At 42.2% G+C, this 23221-nt stretch overlaps 1 protein-coding gene across 6 annotated transcripts in view; it reads right to left on the bottom strand.

Moving 5' to 3' along the window:
- Positions 1 to 22969, bottom strand: part of trdmt1 (tRNA aspartic acid methyltransferase 1) — a 98576-nt gene extending 75607 nt beyond the window's left edge. The window contains exon 1 of one of the 6 annotated variants that reach the window (XM_069914254.1): positions 22818 to 22969. In XM_069914254.1, the coding sequence (XP_069770355.1) occupies positions 22818 to 22902 (85 nt within the window). In that variant the 5' untranslated portion in view covers positions 22903 to 22969. The remainder of the gene's footprint in view (positions 1 to 22817) is intronic. The other 5 variants (XM_069914256.1, XM_069914255.1, XM_069914261.1 and 2 more) reach the window with 5 other exon arrangements.
- Between the last annotated feature and the right edge of the window lie 252 nt (positions 22970 to 23221).

Here is a 23221-nt window from a genome sequence, read left to right as displayed (position 1 = left end):
AGCATGGGATCTTTGCAGGCCGAGAAGAGTTCTTCTCTCAGAGAGGGAGGGTATGAAACAGAGAGGAGGGAGACAGAAATCCATTCCAGAGGGACAAGCTGGCAAACTTTGGAAGGCTGTCTGGTAAAAGGAGAAGACTGGTGGTGTGAAAGGTGACCTGAAAGAAAGGATCATCTGGAGAACCCTGAAGGGGACAAGTTTCATCAGTAAGACTGATTGAGAAGGAATCAGTTGCGGATGACGAGGAAAAGGAATCTCTCTCTAAAAGCCAGCCAAGAACCCTCCTGAGTGGTAACCATTTGCCTGTTAAGCACCAAAGACTGGTGAACTTTATGTTAAATTCTCTGCACAGTTCAAGAATTGCCTGCAACCAGTGAGATTGCACAGTGAACCAAAGAACTTTTCTAATCTTAAATATACATTACACACACCTGTGCTTAGAATTAGAGGGGGGATTAAGTAGTTAGGTAGATTAAGTAAACAGGTTAAGTAATAAGTTAGAGTTTAATTCTGTTTTCTTGTTCAATTATAATTAAAAACTGCTTTTGTTTAAGTGACCCTGTGTTGTGGTGCTTATCTATTGCTGCTGGTTTTGGGGTCCTCTGGACTCCGTAACAAGATATTCATCAAGACAAATGGTTACTTAAACAAAAGTTGCGTTTAATTATCTTTAAACATGAAAAGAGAATCACACTTTAAATGATCACTATTGACTTACTTAACCTAACTTATCCCCCTTCTAATTCTAAGCACATGTGTATGTAATGTGCAAGTTCAGAAAAGTTCTTTGGTTCATAGTCCAATCTCACTTCACATTCCTCCAAGTTCACTGGTTGCAGGCAATTTTTATACTGTACACAGAATTTAACATTTATAAAGTTCACCAGGCTTTGGTGCTGGAAAGGTAAATGGTTACCATTCAGGAAGATTCTTGTCAGTTTTCAGAGAGAGATTTGTTGTTCCAGGACACCCACAACAGATTCCTTTTTAATCAGCCACTTCAGTGTCTTACTGACAAAACTTGCCCCCTCAGGATTCTCCAGATAATAACTTCTTTCTTTCAGGTCACCCCAGAGTTCCTTTTTGTTTCTCTTATTTCAAGTGAAACATTAGACAGCCAGTCCTCTCCTCTTGCATGAACCACAAGGCCTTCGACCAGATCATCTTCCAAATGAGGCTTTCCACAAACTTGCCAGCTTGTCCTGTTCCAGTCCCTGCATGTCCAACCACCAGGACTGTTGCAAGTACCCAGTGTGAACAACCACATGGACAGTAATTATGTTAATTTTTTCAGCGATTTTCCCAATTTTGGAGTCTAAAAAAAGATTCACATGGTAGCAGCTTCCAAGTTCTCACTATTTATTGACCAAAATGGTTTTGGTTTTATCACCTTGTGGATTTGTTAACAACTCTCACATTTATAGTCCCTATTTAAAAAAAACCACCAAGTAATATCTCCATATTTGTCTTTTTCAAAACTTTTAACACTTATTGATCACTTGATACATTTCCCCCTTCAGACCAACATTTTTCTGGCATTGTGCCTATTTTCTCCCGTGCTTTTACATCCTATAAAGGCAAGAAATGTGATACAATCTATTGACATACAAAGTTTAACATAACATCTCATTTTATTTAAATTCTTCACAAAATAAACTCCAAAAATTGCATGTGTTCTTTATTACTTTGTTAATCCATACTGCTACTCTTCTTCCTACAAAAACCAAGGTCTCCAGTTGGTTTGACAGAGCTCTACACCACAGAAACAAGCACTCCAGTCCTTCTTGTCCATGCCAACTAGCTAGTGCAATTTGTCTGCATTCTGCCCATATCCTTCTAAACCTTTCCTATCCATGCACCTGCCAACACATAATTTGGCACCTCATTCTATAATCCCACCACCCTCTGCACAAAGAAAGTGCCCCTCAGGTCCCTTTTAAATCTTGTCCCTCTTATCTAAGTTCACGCCCTTTAGTTGTAGGTACAGAGCAGGCTGAAGGAAAACATCTGATTAAAATCAAAATTGAGAGGAACTGATAGGATAGAAGCTTGTATGGTATTTTAGGAAGGATTTTTTTTTACCCAATAGGTAGTTTAAATCTGGGACACAAACCTTTCAGGGGAGTAAAGGCAGAAGCTTGTATTACCTTTAAACTGATGAGCACTTGAATGCACCATGACCAAGCAATCTAGTGCTGAGTAATTGTAAAATGGGACCAGTATGGATAGGTACTTGATGGCCAGCATCAATAAAGTGGTCTGAAGTGTCCATTTCTTCTGTGACTATACACTTCATAACCTAAACCTTTGAAATTCTCAAACTAATGGGCTGTGGAAGCTGAGTCATGTTAATTCAAAAACTAGATCAATAGATCTCTAGTATTAAGGAAATCAAGGAATATGGGGACAAGAAAACAAAACTGCAAATGCTAGAAAATGAAGCAAAAAACAGGAAATGCTGGAAAATCTCAACCAGTAAAGCAGCTTCTGAGGAAAGTAGGACCAATGCAGAATATTGGATCAGGGTGGGGTTTTTTTTTGGGGGGGGGGGGGAGGGAGGGGGAGGAGAACAACCACAAGCTTGGTAATGTTGGGGTAGGGTAACAAGGCCTATTCCTGTTCATAGTTCTTGTGTTCTTCTTGGTTAACAGTAGAAACAAAGGAGATTGAAGTAATTTATGAGGCACAGAAAAAAATGTGAATGATAGATAAAACTGGGTGGTTTAAGCATTTCAGGGATAGAGATGTATTGTCAAAGGTAGGATATTCATATTTAATCTGCAATTTAATCAGTTTTATATAGTTTATATAGAAGGCATTTATACTTGGATAATACTCTCTAGCACATTAAGGCACTAAAGGGCATGTATAGAAATTAGAAAAGTATCGTACAGGAACCCATCCACCACATCTACGCCAACCGTGACACCAAATCATCTCATCCCATTTGCTTACATGTAATCCATATCCCTCTATCCCCTGTCTGTTCATTGTTTATCTAAATGCCTCAAATGATGTACGTGCTTCTCTGCTCCCTTGGCAGGGCATACAAAGTACATACCAATCTCTGCCTAAAAAAAGCTTGCCTTGCAAATCTCCTTTAAACTTTGCCTCTCCCGCCTTAAACCAATGCCTCTAGCTACATGTTTCACAGGACAGAAATAGGTCCTCCAGCCTAACTTTTATTTGACATTCCTACCCTTGGAAAAAGTCTGACTTGACCATGTCTCTCAATTTTATATACTTCTGCCAGGTCACCCCCTCAGCCTCCAACACTCCAAAGTAAGCAATTCAAATTTATCTAACCTCTTCTTATTGCACAGTCAACAAGGCAATGCCTCTACTTTCTTAGAAGACCAAGTTGTCACTCAACAACTTCTGGTGGAGCACCACCAAGAGCATATCAGCTGGATACATCACAGAATGGTGTGGGAGCTTCTCTGCCCAAGATTTGAAGGCTGCAGGTATTGAATACAGCTCAGACCTTCCTCTCCTTCAATTACTCCATTTGCACCTCCTGCTGCCAAAGTAATGCAGACAACATAATGAAGGATGTCCCATCTCTTGTTCCTCCCCCCATAGGGAGAAAGTTCAAGAATCTGAAATGGCATACCAACAGGCCTGAAGACAGTTTCTTACCAGGAGCCACAAGGCTGCTGAACGAGCCCCTCAACTGTACTCTTACGCTGCCTTTGCTAAGATCAAAAAACTTATGCTCTGTAACTGCTCTTGTCCTGAAAAATTGTATGGATGTTAGAATTGACTTGCTAAATCACTCGTTGGAAGAATCATTCTCAATATGCAGGTATAAAGTAGCAATGAATTTTAAATCTGAATTGGAAACTTGATGCTCTCCAATCCAGGCAACATCCTGATCATCCTCTTTTGCATACTATCCAAAGTTTCCATGTCTTTACGAATGTAGCAACCAGAAATGCACATAATTATACCAAATGCGGCTTACATAACAATTAATACATCTGTACAATGATTTCCAATTTCAATATTCAATGCCCCAAAAATGAAGGCAAGCATGCCATTTGCCTTCTTTATCACCATAGTCACATGCATTGTCAATTTCAGAAAACTATCAACTTGCACCCCAAGATCCCTGTTCTTCAATACTCCAAAAGGTACTGCCATTTACTGTGTACATTGCTCTTGCATTTGACCTCTCAAAGTGCAACACCTCACACTTGTCCAGAAGAAATACTATCTGCCATTTTTCCAGTCATATTTCAAACCAATTGATATCCTACTACATCTTTTGACAACCCTCCTCACAATCTAAACTCTCACAATCATGCAAACTTAAAAGTCAGCTCAACTACATTTTCATCCAATTCATTAACATATACAGTATTTAAAACAATGGTAGTACAAGAAACACCCCACCCCAACTTGGTCTCCTGTAAATCATCCTTTGGGTCACACAGACATTCGGAATGTTAAGAACCATCACTGTAAGGGGAGTTCCAGTTGTAAACGACGTAAGCTGCTCCAGAACACCACAGCTGCTTGTCATTTAAATAGTTTAATCAGACTCCAGGCAGCCTTGGAGATCATCACCGAACAGACAGTGATGGCCCTGAATTTATGGGCTGAAGAAAGACAACAGATACGAGCCACAGTTCAACAAAACCGCCTGGCTCTCGATTACTCGTTGGCTGCTGAAGGCAGCGTTTGTGAAAGACTGGTTAATGACAATGCTCACAACGGTCAGGCGGTTAAAGACACTTCTTCAGGAGTTCGAAAATCTTCCCATGCCCAGGTTCAGACTTGCGTTGTCTCCGCTTCATCCTCAACATTCATTGGAGTGACTTCATCTCCAACATCGAAGTACTCGAGATGGCAAAGGCCGACAGCATCGAATCCACGCTGCTGAAGATCCAATTGCGCTGGGTAGGTCATGTCTCCAGAATGGAGGACCATCGCCTTCTAAAGATCGTGTTATATGGCGAGCTCTCCACTGGCCACCGAGACAGAGGTGCACCAAAGAAGAGGTACAAGGACTGCCACATTGACCATCGCCAGTGGGCTGATATCAATAGACAATAGACAATAGACAATAGGAGCTGGAGTAGGCCATTTGGCCCGTCGGACCAGCACCGCCATTTTAGATCATGGCTGATCATTACCATCAGTACCCCTTTCCAGCCTTAACTCCGTTACCCACAAGAGTCTTATCTAACTCTCTTTTGAACATAGTCAGCGAATCCGCCTCTACCACCCTCTGTGGCAGAGCATTCCACAGATTCACACTTCTCTGGGTAAAAAAATTCTTTCTCATCTCCGTCCTAAAGGGTCTACCCTGTATTCTTAAACTATGCCCTCTAGTCCTCAATTCCCCCATCATTGGGAGCAAGTAATCAGACTTCACCTTGTCTATTCCCCTGATGATTTTGTATACCTCAATCGTGTCCCCCCTCATCCTTCTAAACTCCAATGGATACAAGTCCAGTTTTTCTAGCCTTGCTGCATATGACAACCCTGCCATCCCTGGAACTAACCTGTGCTGCACACCCTCTATAGCTAGTATGTCCTTCCTCAAGTTTGGAGACCAGAACTGGACGCAATACTCCAGGTGGGGTCTCACCAGGGCCCTGTATAACTGCAGAAGGGTGTCTCTGTTCCTATACTCCAATCCCCTCTTTATGAAAGCCAACATGCCATTTGCCTTCTTCACAGCTTTCTGAACCTGCATGCTAGCCTTCAGTGACCGGTGAACAAGTACACCCAGATCCATTTGCACTTCCCCACTCCCTAGCTTGTCTCCATTTAAATAATACTCAGCTTTCCTATTACTTCCCCCAAAATGAATAACCTCACATTTGTTCACATTGAAATTCATCTTCCATTTAGCCGCCCACTCCTCCAGCCTGTCCAAGTCCCTCTGCATTTTCCTTACCTCCTCCACACACCCCACACTGCCACCCAGTTTAGTGTCATCTGCAAATTTGCTCATGTTATTTATAATCCCCTCATCCAAGTCATTAACATAAATTACAAACAACTGAGGACCCAACACCGATCCCTGAGGCACTCCACTCGTCACATCCTGCCATTCTGAAAAAGACCCATTTACTCCAACCCTTTGTTTCCTATCTCTTAACCAATTTCCTATCCATGTCAGCACCTTACCTCCAATACCATGCTCCCTGATCTTGCCCACTAGACTCCCGTGCGGTACCTTATCAAAGGCCTTCTGGAAGTCCAAATACACCACATCCACTGGCTCTCCTGAGTCCACCCTCTTTGTCACATCCTCAAAAAATTCCAGAAGGTTAGTCAAGCATGACTTACCCTTAAGGAATCCATGCTGACTAGCCCTTATACTATTATTACTGACTAAGTGTTCTGCTATTTCTCCTTTTATGATGGACTCCAATATCTTCCCCACCACTGATGTCAGGCTAACCGGTCTATAATTTCCCGTTTTCTCCCTCCCTCCTTTCTTAAAAACCGGCACCACATCAGCCACTCTCCAATCCTCAGGGACCTCCCCGGAATCTATGGAACTTTGGAAAATGTTGACCAGTGCCTCCACAATTTCCATAGCCACCTCTTTAAGCACCCTAGGATGCAGCCCATCAGGCCCTGGGGATTTATCAGCCCTCAGTCCCAACAATTTACTCATAACCTCCTGCTTCTGGATCCGGATATCCATTAGATCCCCTACCTCCCCAGTAAAGTTCCCCAAGTCTCTTGGTACCGCATGACCACTACCCCCTAACTGACTATAACCTATATCCTCCTTGGTGAAGACAGTTGCAAAGTATTTGTTAAATTCCTCTGCCATCTCCTTGTTTCCGGTAATAATTTCACCCTTGTCCATTTTCAAAGGGCCAATTTTAGACCGAACCAATTTCTTCCTCTTCACATACTTAAAAAAGCTTTTGCTATCCTCCGCAATATTATCTGCTAATTTCCTCTCGTACTTCATTTTCCCGTCTCTTATGGCTTTCTTAGTTACCCTCTGATGTTCTTTGAAGGTTTCCCACTCCTCTAATTTCCCACTCCGCTTCGCTATCTTATAATTACTCCCTTTGGACTTGATAATGCACTTGATATCGCCTCAAACCATGCATCTTGGCGCCTCACAGTTCGGTGGGCAGCAACCTCCTTTGAAGAAGACTGCAGAGCCCACCTCACTGACAAAAGACAAAGGAGGGAAAACCCAACACCCAACCCCAACCAACCAATTTTCCCTTGCAACCATGTCTGCCTGTCCCACATTGGACTTGTCAGCCACAAACGAGCCTGCAGCTGACGTGGACATTACCCCTCCATAAATCTTCGTCCGCGAAGCCAAGCCAAAGAAGAAAAAAAAAGAGTCACAACACTAATCATTTCAGAAAACCACTGGTCACAGACTTCCAGTCAGGGAAATCCCCTCTCTCTACCTGTCTCCTATAGCCATCGATTTTGCATCCAACCAATCAACTCCCTGTGGTTCCCACAAGACTTAATCTTCTGGACCAATTTACAATGATGGACCTTGTCAAATGCTTTATGAAAGTCCATCAAGACCACACCTATTATCCTACCCTGATCAATAATATTAATCACTTGTTCAAAAAAATTAATTTGTGGAACAGGGCCTTCCCCACAGAAAGTAATGCTAACTGTTTGGGTTAAACTCTTTAAGGGCTTTTCTAAATGTGAATAATTCCTGCCTCTAAAAATCTACTCTGATGATATCTCAACTGCTGATGTAAAGCTCACCGATCTATAATTTCCTGATCTGATCCGGTTGTCCTTAAACAAAGGAACAACATTGGTTATTCTCCAGGCATCTCATCCATGGCTAAAGAAAATGCAAAACCTCTGGCAAGGCCCGAGCAATCTACTCCCTTGGATCCTATAGAATCTTGGACATATCCCATCATCCCTAGAGATTTGTCCAACTTCCATGTTTTTCAAAATATCAGACACCTCCTCCTAATATTGATATTCCATAAAATATCAAAATTCCTCTCATGAATCCTACCATTATTTATCTGTGTTCTTGGTGAATACCAATGCCAAGTATTCATTAAAGAACTTACCTACTGGCTGAGTACTAAAGTTATCAACTTTGAGGTATTCACAGATGTCTTCAATCTCTCACTCCAGCAGGGCATGGTACCCACCTGTTTCAAACAGGCGTCAATCCTATTGGTGCCCAAGAAGAGGGCAGTAACCTGCCTTAATGACAATCAACCAGCAGCACTTATATCAACAGTGAAGTGTTTTGAAAGACTGTTGATGAATCATACCATGTCATACTATGTCTGAGTGTTGACATAGATCCATTCCAGTTCACCTATCATGGCAAAAGGCCTACAGCAGATGCCTTCTCACTGGGCCTATACAAAGCCCTGGAACATATGGACAGCAAAGAGGCATACATCTGGATGCTCTTTATTGATTACAGTTCAGCATTTAACACCATTATCCCCTCAAAACTGGTCAGCAAACTCCAAGATTTTGGAGTGAACACCTCACTGTGTAAGACGATCATGCATTTTCTCACATCCGGACAACAATCAGTGAAAATTGTGAAGAACTTCTCCTCCACAATCTCCATCAGTACTGGAGCAACTCAGGGCTGTGTTCTTAGCCCCCTGCTCTACTCACTTTACACCTACAAAAAAGATTTATTATGATAGCCTTAGCTGTAGCAAAAAAATGTATTATGTCAACCTGGAAATTAGAAGATAGCCTGAGAATACAGCAATGGTACATAGAAATTAATAAATGTATTCCATTGGAAAAAATAACATAATTTAAGAAATAACATCACAGTATTCGAACAAATTTGGGAACCGTACATGGATCACAACAGAGATGTCCTACCGCGGACCTCCACCACCTAAAATGACAGAAGGAGAAGAAGACGAAATGAACTGACCCAGTGTGTAAAAGTAGAAGACACAAATTTCTTGTTTATTTTCACTGCGTGATGACATTGTTTAATGTATCATACATGTTGAATGTTGAGTGGGTGGGGAGGGGGGTGAAGGAGGGAGGGAAGGAAGGGGGGAAAAGGGGAGAAAATGACACTGTGTATATTCAAGAGGGAAATGTTTGTGTATTTTGGTCAGTACGGTTCATAATGTGAAAAATAAAAAATTTAAAATAAAAAAATGTCACTCGGTATGACAATAACACCATCTACAAATTTGCCAACAATACCACGAGTTGTATAAAGGATGAAGATGAGTCTGCATACAGGTTGGAGATTGAAAACTTGGTTCAGGAAATAACTCAATCTAATGAATTAAAAAAGGATTCAGGAATAAAAATTGGTAAGGCTTGAAAAAGATACAAAAATATAGGTAGAATATTCATTTTAATTGAATTAATACATCCAATCATTGTAATCGAAAGTGGTGACGATCCTGATAATATTTTTATCTGATTAAGTAATACTACAAAATGTCCCTTTTTTAAAAAAAACATTTTTGTATTAGTAATTCCTAAATATTGAAATTGATTTTTAAATAGTTTAAACAGAAATTTAGAATACATAGAAAGAGTTCCTTTTAAAAAGTAAAAGCTCACTCTTATGTAAATTATTTTATATCCCAAAAATTATTCAAACTGAGCAAACATAGTTAATATATTTGGTATAGAAACCTTTGGTTTGAAAGTAAAGCCCATCTTCAGAAAACTATTAGGAATGGGGGAATGTCACTTCCAAATTTTTGATTTTATTATTGGGGATTAATATGCGCAGTTAACTTTTACTATCAAAATATGATAAATTAGCAAGTCACCCTTCTTGGACAGAAATGTAACTGAACTTTTCGAAGAAATCATTGATGTTGGCAATTTTAGGTTCCACTTTACCCTTTTCATTTTCTAAATTGACACACAATTCGATAATAAGAATTAGAATGAGACCATAGGAAATTTTTTTGGTTATAAGAATTTCTCTCTGGCCAGTTCTACTGTAGATAACCATCTTTTTTCTGCCTTCAGTATTAGATGAAGGCTTTAAGGAATGGTACGGACTTGGTATTAAACATTTTAAAGATTTATTTATTTCAAAAAATTTTGCTTCTTTAAAACAATTGTCAGTTTAAAAAAAAGTCTATTAGAAATTTTAAGATATTTTCAAGTTAAGAATTTTGTTCAATCTGAATTGAACGTTTTTCCTCAAATCGCAGATTTAAATTTTCTTGATATACTTTTTGATCTACAATTAGTTCATAGTTAATTGATATCACATATTTATATTGATCCATTGGATTTAATATTAGCCCCAATGGCCAAGATTAAAAATGATTAGGAGCATTTTTTTGTTCAGACGAGGATTTCTATTCCACTCTTAGCTTGATCAATGATTCTTCATTTTGTACAAGGCACTGTTTATACAATTTCAGGTGATACACAGAATGCATGTCTAAACTCAAAATATCCCGTTTCTATGCAGATATTGATCCATTTTGTGAAAAGTGTAAAGTTTTTGAAGCCTCACTGATTCATACGTTTTGGGAATGTCCTAAATTAGGAAGATATTGACAAAAAATGAAAAATATCCTGACACTGATTTTTAAGATTAAATACGATCCATGCCCTTTCATTGCTGTTTGATTTTTCACGTGAACCAGATAAACTTTTATCGACCCCTCAAAAGAAAGTTTTAGCTTTTAGCATATTGTTAGCCAGACAAGTAGTTTTAATGAAATGGAAAGATGAATTCTCACCGACTCATGCACAATGGTTACATGATATAATGTCATATCTAAGCTTAAAGAAAATTAGGTATAATATTAAAGATAAAAAGTTACAGTTTGAAAAGGAATGCAGCCCATTTATAGAATACTGTTATAATTGCCAGTGTTAGATGATTTGGGAGCTCTAGTCCTGATCCATCTGTATTCTGGAGGAGACAATCTGTATTTCTCTTGCAACCTTCAATAGAGGGAGGGATTAAATTAGTTTTAGGTTTTTTTCCTTTTTTTTCCCTCTATTAAATAAATAGATTTATGGGGCTTAAGATTATCCTGGATGACATCCCTTTTTTAAAAATTCAGATTTTAAGGGATAATGCAATTTGTTAAAATAGCTCCATCCTCAACATTCACTGGAGCGACTTCATCGCCAACATCGAAGTACTCGAGCTGGCAGAGTCCGCAAGCATCGAATCCATGCTGCTGAAGACCCAACTGCGCTGGGTGGGTCACGTCTCCAGAATGGAGGACCATCGCCTTCCCAAGATCGTGTTATATGGCGAGCTCTCCACTGGCCACCAAGACAGAGGTGCACCAAAGAAGAGGTACAAGGACTGCTTAAAGAAATCTCTTGGTGCCTGCCACATTGACCACCACCAGTGGGCTGATATCGCCTCCAACCGTGCATCTTGGCGCCTCACAGTTCGGCGGGCAGCAACCTCCTTTGAAGAAGACCGCAGAGCCCACCTCACTGACAAAAGACAAAGGAGGAAAAACCCAAAACCCAACCCCAACCAACCAATTTTTCCTTGCAACTGCTGCAACCGTGCCTGCCTGTCCCGCATCGGACTTGTCAGTCACCAACGAGCCTGCAGCAGATGTGGATATACCCCTCCATAAATCTTCGTCCACGAACCCAAGCCAAAAAAGAAGAAAGAAATTAACTGATTCATGTATTCTGGCGGCGCGCTACCATGGCAATCAAGCCAGTGCTCTGGGCGGCACACGCAATTAAAGGCCAGTAGCCCACGCAGCGGCACTGGCCCCAATAAGCAAAGTGGCAGGCGGACGGCAAGGGCACCTTAAAGGCCAGCGACCTCCAAAATGGCACTGGCTTTGCTGCACAGCCAACAGTCAAGGACAGCACGCAGGGAAAAAAGGATTGTTATGCAAGAAGGTACCCGCGTACGAGAAACCTGCTTTTGTTATGCAGGCCGTGATTAGAGTAAAAGGGAGAAAGTGCAGGAATGTGGAAGTACAAAAGTCGGGTCTGAGCCCTTAATAAAATTCAGAGCTCAACTACGCTACGAATGTGTTTTCCTTTGAGGAGTGCAGATGCAGTATAATCATTTTAATATATAATCACATTTAATAATAAGGGATGGAATTTAAAATTTGTCATTTTGTGCATTTACTTTTATTGTTATGTACATGTTATTTTGCCTTTCTTTATTAATATCTTGTATATGGATTATTATGTTAAACTCAATAAAAATATTTTAAAAAGAAAAAAGAAAACTTGGCTGAATGGTGCACCAATAATAATCTTGCACTCAATATCATCAAAATGACAGAGCTGGTTGTTGACTTCAGGAAGGGAAAGCCAGAGATATACAATCCAGTGATCATTGAGGTAAAATCAGAGATGGAGAGGGTAAGCACATTTAGGTTCTTGGGAGTTACCATCTCAGAGGATATTTACTGGACCCTACACACCAATGGCATCGTGAAGAAAGCACAACAGTGCCTCTACTTCCTCAGGAATTTGCAGAGGTTTGGTATGACATCAAAAACCCTGGCAAATTTCTACAACTGTGAGGTGGAAAGTGTGCTGACCAGCTGCACAGGTAGTTTGCATTCGTTAACTGTTTACAGTTTTTTTGATTGTTTACATGTTCACAGTATGTGCAGTTAAATTTTGCACAACAAATTAGTGATAATTCTGCCATGCCCACAGGAAAAACGAATCTTAGTTGTGATGTCATGTTTATACTGGCAATAAATCTGAAATCAGACTTCCTCTGGGTCAATATAAATTCTCTCCTTTGTCTTTGAGAAGACGAACTCTTTCCAGAGATAGCCTCCTTTTTAGTGATTTTAGTTTTTCCATTCTCTTGTTGTAGGTGAAGTATAAAAAAAAATTGCAATTAAACAATTGTGAATTTAGAATTTTGCCAAGTTAGAGCTAGCCTTTGAGGTATGTATCCCTGAAAATTTTTAACTTTCGTCACTTGTGTTGTTTCGAAGTTTTATCATTTACTTTTGAAAGGGTGAATTATATCATTTTGTCATAGTTCTCAGTGTTGCTTTATCCTTCGCTGTATACTACACTACAAAAAAAGGAACTTCATCAAGGTTTTGGCAGGAAGCAGCCAAAAATTGATATTTGATGTTTGTAGAAATTTCAATGTTTTTCTATTTGACTTCTCTTACAAATATTTTCCTGTTTGGTTTTGGACCAAGTTTGGCTGTTAAGATTTTTTTTTTAAAAAGGACAAAGTATTTAAGAGTTAATCACCATGCCCGTTGAAAAATGCACTGGATCGTGCACAAATGCATCTTGAAAATTTACTTAAGTTACTTGCGAGAAAGGTGTCAGAATCAGTGCAGAAACATTGTCATATCATCAATTACTGTTTCAAAACTATTAAACATTATATTTTCCAAGTTAACTACAGTCTTGTATGAGTCCCTTCAACATGAGCCCACAAGAAATATTTGTGGACTGAGCTTCAGTATGAGTCACAACTTTAGATTTTCGACCTTCAAGCTTTTGCATTATTCATTGTCAGTCGAGTGAATACCCAATGCCAGATGTCCAACTCACATCTATACTTCCAAAAAAGAACAGTAGAAACAGTAGTATGCCACATGTCCTACTTTACACATGGACTACAAATCTAAAAAGCAATTCAAAAATTAATATTGATATAGATGAAGCAATTACATTAAAGTACTGCTCTTTTTTAAGCTTTGAATACTGTCAAAGTGGAATAAAATCAGTTCAAACGAAAACATGCAACAGTTGCTGCATTTTTTTTTATATATCAATGTTATCAATTCAGCAAATCCTTCGACAACTGATTTATTAAGAGAAAATTTTAAAATTCTAAAACAAATAGCTAAGCGCAGACAAGGTAAACCAGTGATTCTCAACCTTTTTCTTTCCACTCACATACCACTAAGTATTGCCTAGGCCATAGGTGCTCTGTGATTAGTTAGGGATTGCTTAAGGTGGTATATGGGTAGAAAGAAAAAGTTTGAAAACCACTTTTAATTGTACCTAATTGACTCGTTATGTGCACGGTTTCAGAACTCCAAAGGATATGGGCCAATAACAATTTTTCCTCAGGCAAAATATTTCAATAACAGCCTTCAAAGCCTTCCCTTCCCACTGACATACCACCTTAAGAATTCTCTTACCAATCACAGAACACTTATGGCATATGGATTGCTTAAGGTGGAATGCGAGTTTAGTGGGGCAGTTTGAAAATCACTGATCTACATCAATTATACTTAACATCTCAAAAGCAGCATAAAATGAAATCAGATTTATCAGATTAATGTTTTAGATGTGGTGATGAAACCACACCCATCCGTTTGTCATGGTAAGAATTTTTTGGGAGGATCTGGGAAAGCTTTTGAGACAAATTACTGGAATTGTTTTTCCACAAAATCCAGATTTATTTTTGTTGGGGAACATGAAGGAGCAACACCTATAGCAAATTTACTACTTCACCAAATCAAATTTGTTAAAATTGCTTTAGCAGTGGCAAGGAAATGTATTGCAGTAACCTAGAAATCAGATGTGTATTTTGGTATGGAAAGATGACATTTGGAGATACAAAGCTGTATTCCTTTACAGAAAATTATTTATAATTTAAGAAATAAATATTTACACTTTATGCAGATTTGGAGCCCATATATGCAAATATGTAAAAAAATGCATTCCTGCCTCCTCTTCCCCACAAGTAAATTACACTCCTCTTCCCCACAAGTAAATTACACTCCTCTTCCCCACAAGTAAATTACACTCCTCTTCCCCACAAGTAAATTACACTCCTCTTCCCCACAAGTAAATTACACTCCTCTTCCCCACAAGTAAATTACACTCCTCTTCCCCACAAGTAAATTACACTCCTCTTCCCCACAAGTAAATTACACTCCTCTTCCCCACAAGTAAATTACACTCCTCTTCCCCACAAGTAAATTACACTCCTCTTCCCCACAAGTGCAGAGGTTAGTATCTCCCCCCCCCCCCCCCCCCACACCATCCCTCTTCCCACCACAGCCTACAACTCCTGGAACGTGAAACCAGACCAGGCCGAAAGGATGATGAAGAGTAACAGCACAAGGACATTCAGCATCTGCATCATCCCACTCCATTTTGGCAAAAGCCGGTTCACATGGCTCTACCACTCCTGGGAGCAGTCTTCCTCCAAGCCCACTGTCTGCTAGTGAACCTCAAAAGGCAGCTTTTGTTGCATTCCACGAGTTTCCAGACTTGCTTCCTGGATGAGGTCAGACTACCTGCTCTCTCTTCCCGCACCCCCCCCCCCCAACCCCCATCAACTCTGGTACAATGTGTAAGGTAAAACATCATGAGATGGGAATGTGCAGGGCTGTAACAAGATGTGAATGCATCCTTGTACTTACAAGATAAGAGAGACATTGATGGATTGAGAGGCAGGAAGCTAGCAGGGAAAGGATAGCAACAGTTTTAGTCATTGGACAAGTAATGATATGATGATGTTCTAAGCACATATCCAAGGGTATAAAAAATCACCATTTTGCTGATAACGGCAGAATGCATTCTCCGACTAACATGGTTAGTCGCAAGTGTTACAATCCGGTAATAAAGAACAAAGAACCCTGATTTCGACTCAGTCTGGTGTTTGTCTCACTCATTCATGAACAAAGCAGACCTAACAATTGTCCGAAATAGAGTTCCCACACATCCTGCCCAAATTCCCTTCCATCATGACACCCCAGTTTACCTCTGCCAAATCCAAGCACAGGGTACAACACAACATCCTGACAGCGGGGCCTCCACTACAAGGCACACCACCGTCCTCCCGAGAAACTCAACCTCGCAAAAGAGGATTTTTTTTTAAATGGAGGAACTAGGAATGGTGTGGTGGTCTGACATTTCTGATCCAATTTCCTAGCTGGTCCAGATCCCTCTACAAGCTTTAAAAATCTTCCTCACAGTCCATGACACCTCCTATCTTTGTGTCATCACCAAACTTGTTGATCCAATTCACCATGTTATCAACGAGGTCATTTATAAAGATTACAAACAATAATTGTCTCAACAGATCCATAAGGCACATCACTCGACACAGACCTTCAGTCTGAAGCAAACATCCACCACCACCACTGATTTCTTCCTCCAAGTCAATTTCAAATCTAGTTTTCAACTTCTCTATGTATACCTAGTATCCTAACCTTCTGAACCAACCTCTCTTGTTTTTTCTTTTCTTTGGCTTGGCTTCGCGGATGAAGATTTATGGAGGGGTAATGTCCACGTCAGCTGCAGGCTCGTTTGTGGCTGACAAGCCCAATGCGGGACAGGCAAACATGGTTGCAGCGGTTGCAAGAGAAAATTGGTTGATTGGGCTTGGGTGTTGGGTTTTTCCTCCTTTGTCTTTTGTCAGTGAGTTGGGCTCTGCAGTCTTCATCAAAGGAGGTTGCTGCCCGCCGAACTGTGAGGAGCCAAGATGCACGGTTTGAGGCGATATCAGCCCACTGGCGGTGGTCAATGTAGCAGGCAACCAAGAGATTTCTTTAGGCAATCCTTGTACCTCTGTTTTGGTGGCCAGTGGAGAGCTCGCCATATAACATGATCTTGGGAAGGCGATGGTCCTCCATTCTGGAGACGTGACCTACCCAGCGCAGTTTGATCTTCAGCAGCGTGGATTCGATGCTGTCGGCCTCTGCCATCTCGAGTACTTTGATGTTGGAGATGAAGTCACTCCAATGAATGTTGAGGATAGAGCGGAGACAACGCTGGTGGAAGCGTTCTAGGAGCCGTAGGTGATGCCAGTAGAGGACCCATGATTCGGAGCCGAACAGGAGTGTGGGTATGACAACGGCTCTGTGTACGCTAATCTTTGTGAGGTTTTTCAGTTGGTTGTTTTTCCACTCTTTTGTGTCGTCTTCCAAAGGTGCTATTTGCCTTGGCAAGTCTGTTGTCTATCTCTTTGTGGAACCTTGTCAAAGTGTATATGAACAACATCCACAGCCTTTCCCACATCAACCTTGGTAACTTATTTTTTTTTAAAACTCTACAAGATTTGTTAAACACAACCTACTTCGCATAAATCCATGCTGACTGTCCTTAATCAGCTGATGACCATCCAAATAATTATATATCCTATTTCTTAGGAATCCTCCAAATAATTTGTACATTACTGACATCAGGCTAATTGGCCTACAATTGCTTGGTTTACTCTAGGAGCCCTTCTTAAACAGTGGGACAACACGAGCCACCCTCCAATCCTTAGGCACCTCCCCCATGACTAAGGACATTTTGAATACATCTCCCAGGGGCCTTGCAATATCAGCTCTCATCTCCCTCAAGGTGCAAAGGAATATCATATGTGGTACTGGGAATTTGTTTACCTTCATTCGTTACAAAGCAGCAAGCACCTCCTTAAACTCCACGTGTTCCATGACACTTTGTTTCCCTTCCATCCTTATTCACTATGCCAATTTCCTGCATAAATACCATGGCTCCATACATAGTTGACCATTGATTTATTAGGCGTCCAATTTTGTCCCTTACTATCCTTTTACTTTTAATATAGATACCCTTTGGATTTTCCTTCACATTATCTGCCAAAGCACCTTCATGTCTTCTTTTTGTCTTCCTAATTTCCTTCTTAAGCATTTTCTTACATTTTCTATCTCTGCAACTACCTCATTTCCTCCTTGTTGCCTATACTACATATACAGCCTCCTCTTTTTCTTAACCAGCTCTCCAATATCCCTTGAAAACCAAGGTTCCCCAGGCCTGTTAACTTTGCCCTTATTCCTGGTAGGAACATGCAACTCTCAAAATATCGTTCTTGAAGACCTTCCACCTGCTGGATGTATCCTTTCCAGAAAATAACTTATTCCAATTGACTCTTCTGAGATCCTTCCTCATTTCCTCAAAGGTGGCCTTTCCCCAATGCAGAACCTCAACTTGAAGAACAGACCTATTGTTCTCCATAATTAATTTGAAACTAATGATATTATGGTCACTGGACCCAAAATGTTCACCTACACATACTTCTGCCATCTGATCTGCCTGGTTCCACAAAACACCAAGTATTACATCTTCTCTTGTTGGTATTGTGACAGAGGTGGCTTGGGAGGAATTGCTAGAGTAGCTTGCACACACACATTTTAAAAACACAGAATTTTTACAGGTCATTTACAGAATGCTTTTTGCAAAAGAGGAACAAAGTATCGACATACAGCTTGCCTGGGAGAGCATGTGATTTTTGCAGGCAGAGACAGAACAACTTTGCTCTCAGAGAGGGAGGGAGTGAGAGAGAGTTACAGAAATTCGTTCCAGAGGGACAAGCTGGCAAACTTTTGAAGGCTGCCTGGTCAAAGGAGAAGACTAGCGGTCTGAAAGGTGACCTGAAAGAAAGAGGAGCATCTGGAGAACCCTGAAGGGGGCAGGTTTTGACAGCAAGACGGACTGAGAAGGAATCAGTTGTGCAGTCCTAGAAAAGGAATCTCTCTCTGAAAACCAGCAAGAACCCTCCTGAGTGGTAACCACTTGCCTGTTAAGCACCAAAGACTGGTGAACTTTGTTAAAGCGAACTTCTGTGCACAGTACAAGAATTGCCTCCAACCAGTGAGATTGGACTGTGAGCCATAGAACTTATTTTAATCTTAAATATACATTAAACACATCTGCGCTTAGTATTAGAGGGGGGAATTAAATGGGTTAGATAGGTTAAGTAATAAGTTAAAATCTAATTCTGTTTTCTTGTTCAAATATAATTAAAAACTACTTTTGTTTAAGTAACCCTGTGTTGTGGTGCATATCCATTGCTGCTGGTTTTGGGGGTCCTCTGGACTCCGTAACAATATCTCTACATATTGATGTAGAAAACATTCCTGTACACATTTTACAAACTCCAACCCAACCAGTCCATTTACCATATGAGAGTCCCAGTTTATATGCAGAAAATTAAAATCTCTACTATCACAACTTTGTTTCTTACACCAGTCTTCTATCTCTATATAGATTTGCTGTTCCAATTCTCTCAGACTATTGGGTGATCTGTAATACAGCCCTCCTAGCGAGCTCATGCACTTCCAGTTCCTCAGCTCCACCCACATGGACTCTGTAGACAAGTCCTCAGTGCTGTCCTGTCTATGCACAAGCTGTGATATTTTCCCTCACTAGCAATGCCACACCTCCTACCTTCCCCTTTATCCGATCTGAAACAACAGAACCCTGGGACATTGAGCTGCCAACCCTGGGACATTGAGCTGCCAACCCTGCCCCTCCTGCAACCAAGTCTCATTAATAACAATAATGTCATAATCCCACATGGCAATTCTTGCTCTTCGATCATCCATCTTAACGACTATACTCCTCACATTGAAGTAGATGCATGTCAGGCCATTTCTTTACTGAACACCTGTCTTTACATGCAGTCCTTGCTTAACTCTCATTATCCTCCACCTTACTATCTGCTCTAACACTCTGGTTTCCCTCACCCTACAAATCTAGTTTAAACCCTCCCAAAGCAACACTATCAAAACTACCCACAACGATGTTAGACCCCCTCCAGTTCAGGTGCAAACAGTCCCACATGAACAGGTCCCACCCCGAGGTGGCAACCCCACCCCGGGGTGGCGACCCCACCCCGAGGTGGCGACCCCACCCCGAGGTGGCGACCCCACCCCGAGGTGGCGACCCCACCCCGAGGTGGCGACCCCACCCCGAGGTGGCGACCCCACCCCGAGGTGGCGACCCCACCCCGAGGTGGCGACCCCACCCCGAGGTGGCGACCCCACCCCGAGGTGGCGACCCCACCCCGAGGTGGCGACCCCACCCCGAGGTGGCGACCCCACCCCGAGGTGGCGACCCCACCCCGAGGTGGCGACCCCACCCCGAGGTGGCGACCCCACCCCGAGGTGGCGACCCCACCCCGAGGTGGCGACCCCACCCCGAGGTGGCGACCCCACCCCGAGGTGGCGACCCCACCCCGAGGTGGCGACCCCACCCCGAGGTGGCGACCCCACCCCGAGGTGGCGACCCCACCCCGAGGTGGCGACCCCACCCCGAGGTGGCGACCCCACCCCGAGGTGGCGACCCCACCCCGAGGTGGCGACCCCACCCCGAGGTGGCGACCCCACCCCGAGGTGGCGACCCCACCCCGAGGTGGCGACCCCACCCCGAGGTGGCGACCCCACCCCGAGGTGGCGACCCCACCCCGAGGTGGCGACCCCGGAGGCTCTCTCCTTCAACTTTGCTAACTCCCTGAACTCTCCTATCAGGACCTCCTCACTCTTCCTGCCCACATCACTAGTCCCTACATGGGACGTGGTTGCTCACCCTCCCTTCTGAGAATTGGGAGCATGCAATCAGAGATATCATGGACCCTGGCACCAGGGAGGCAACAAACCATCATGATAATTGATCTCTCACACAGAACTTCTGGTCGGTCCCCCTTACTATCAAATCCCCTATCACAACTGCATTCCTCTCTTCCCTTCTGAGTTGAGGATCCAGTCCCAGTGCCAGAGGCCCAACCACTACAACTTGTCCCTGGTAGGTCATCCCTGCCTACAGTATCCAAAACAGTATACCTATTGTTAATGGAAAAAGCCAAAGGGCTACCCTGCTCTCTCTGCCTCTTCTCCTTGCCTCTCCTGACAGTCACCCAGCTGCCTTCCTCCCAACACTTAGGGCTGACTGCCTTCCTGAAGTTCCTACCTATCACAACCTCTGCTTCCTAAATGATCCCAAGTTCATCCAGTTTCAGTTCCAATTCTATTTCCCAAACTTAGTCTCCCAGGAGCTGCAGCTGAATGCACCTCTTGCAGGTGTAGTCATCAGGGATACTTATGCTGCCCTAGAAAACCCATATCCTGCAATCAGAACATTGGACTGCCCTAATTGCTGGATCCATGACTTAATTCTTGCAATAATCACAATTAATTAAAGAAACTTATCACCCTTTCCTTAAGAGAAAGCTCTTCCTCAGTCACTTAGAGAGAAAGCTGCAAAACATCAATGCCCCACTCTGTCATTGGCTACTCCTCTTTTTATTACTCTCTACTCAATTGCTTTCTAGCCCTAATCAATTGTCTCAATTGCCTCCTCACACAGCAATTAAAGTAAATGGAAAAGAGGAGACCTTTTTAAACCTGGCACCTGAACCCTGCTGACATCACTCATGCCTTTGCAGTCAGCCTTCTTTACTCCCCAACTTCACAGCTTACAAGTTTGAACTACAATAAAAATGGCTGCCTGCGAACCCCAGCCTGGGTCCACTCACTGCCTCCTCACACAGCAATTAAAGTAAATGAAAAGAACTTACCTTTCTGAACCTGGCACCCAAATCCTGAGTGGATGAGGAATTTGCAGAAGGCTGAGAGGGCAGGGGAGGAGAGTGGAAGATGTATCTGGTGGTAGGATCACGTTGTAGATGGCAGAAATTGTGGACAATAATGTATTGGATGCGGAGCATGGTGGGATGGTAGGTGAGGACAAGCAGAATGCTGCCCTTGTTGCTTCTGAAGGGTGGAGGGGCCCAGAAGCAGATGGGAAATAGAGATGCAGGTAAGGGCTAGGTTGATAGAGGTAGAGGGGAATCCACAGTTTTGAAAAAGGAGGACATCTCTGATGATCTGGAATAGAAGAATTCATCCTGAGCGTAGATGCAATGAAGACAGAGGAATTGAGAGAAAGGAATAGAATCCTTATGGGGAACAGGTGTGAAGAAGTGTAGTTGAGGTTACTGTAGAAGTTTGTGTTTGTAGAAAATGTCACTACACCAGTGGTTCTCAACCTTTTAATTTCCACTCACATACAACTTTAAGCATTTACTATGCCATAGATGCTCTGTGATTAGTAAGGGATTGCTTAGGGTGGTATGTGAATGGGAAGGGAAGGTGGTGAATCACTGCTCTAGATCCAATTGTTACTGAGATATTTTGCTTGAGAAAAATTGTCATTGGCCCAATTCCTTTGGAATTATGAAACTGTGGACATAACAAGTCAATTATGTACGATGGAATTATGAAAGCGTGGATATAACAAGTCAATTATGTACAAATAAAACAGTGGTTTTCAACCTTTTTCTTTCTACCTACGTACCACCTTAAGCCATCTCTTTCTAATCAAAGAGCACCTACGGCACAGGGAATACTTAGTGGTATGTGAGTGGAAAGAAAAAGGTTGAGAACCACTGGTCTACATCGTCAACAAAAACAGGCAAAGCTGGGACCCATGATTACCCCTTTGATTTCAGAAAGTGTGATAACTCTAATGAGGTTATTGAGGGCCAGGACAAGTTTTGCCAGGTGGTGGAGAATGGGGACTGCTTGGGTGTATTGTTGAGAAACAAACGAAGGGCCTTTTGACTTTTGAATGGGGGATGGACCCTGGACACCAATTCTCTCTAACCTCAGTTGAGTCTGTGCAATCAGGAGGAAGTGTCCTGGATAACACATTGATGCCATAAGACTTCATGGAACATGGAGTGAAGGACTCCCAATGGGTACTTTCTTCCAGCTCTGTGCCCCAACACGAGCGGTCCTGTTGACGTGCAAAACGTACAAAGGGATGGTGCTGGGCATCTTGTACATAACGTCTACGGTGTAATTCTGTGAATTCCACAAGGTTTGGGCGGTTTCTCAGCGTGCCCATGGAACCACTCTCCCAATTTAGACACCAGTCCCTGGAGGTTTGCGAGGTTATTTAATTTCCACTCGGATTTAAGTAACAACTCTCACATTATTTAAATGAAATGCTCCATTTCAACTGACCAGAACACGTGCTGGTTTTTTCATTGCTACTTGCCATGACTATTGGATCAACTTTTGAAAGCAGTGAGAAGGAAGTGTGCGTGCAATAATCTTCCCCGGGAAACGAGCTTTGTTCTTGGTGCTTTCCTTGGATTTGTGGGGCTATTTTACCTTTCAGCGCGTAATGCATGCCGCCAATCCCACTGTACAACTCCAGGACCCTCAACGGTGGCGTCAGGACATCGGCCTCCATCATAGCAACCGGCTCGTCTCCAGGCGAAAACCCGCAGCCTTGACGCTCCCCCACGCCACACGCACCCGAACGATCGTTCCCGTCCTTTCTGGGCAAAGAAGGTGGCAACCTGGTGCTGCCTGTCAATCAGAGTGCAATGTTTCTTATGTTTGCAACAAAATCACAGAACTGTCCTCTTTATTGTATTTTAGATAGTTTAATTTTAGACTGGAGTAACATACAAAAAGCTTTCCACAAATGTGCTAGGAAAACTCAGCATCCAGAGGAAATCAGGGTTTGGCCAGACGAGATTCTTTTTTAAAATTTTTCAAATTTCATTTTT

This window comes from Narcine bancroftii, chromosome 1 (genome assembly GCF_036971445.1).
Source record: "Narcine bancroftii isolate sNarBan1 chromosome 1, sNarBan1.hap1, whole genome shotgun sequence".
NCBI classification, from domain to species: domain Eukaryota; kingdom Metazoa; phylum Chordata; class Chondrichthyes; order Torpediniformes; family Narcinidae; genus Narcine; species Narcine bancroftii.
This window is presented reverse-complemented; position numbering and strand designations above follow the sequence as displayed.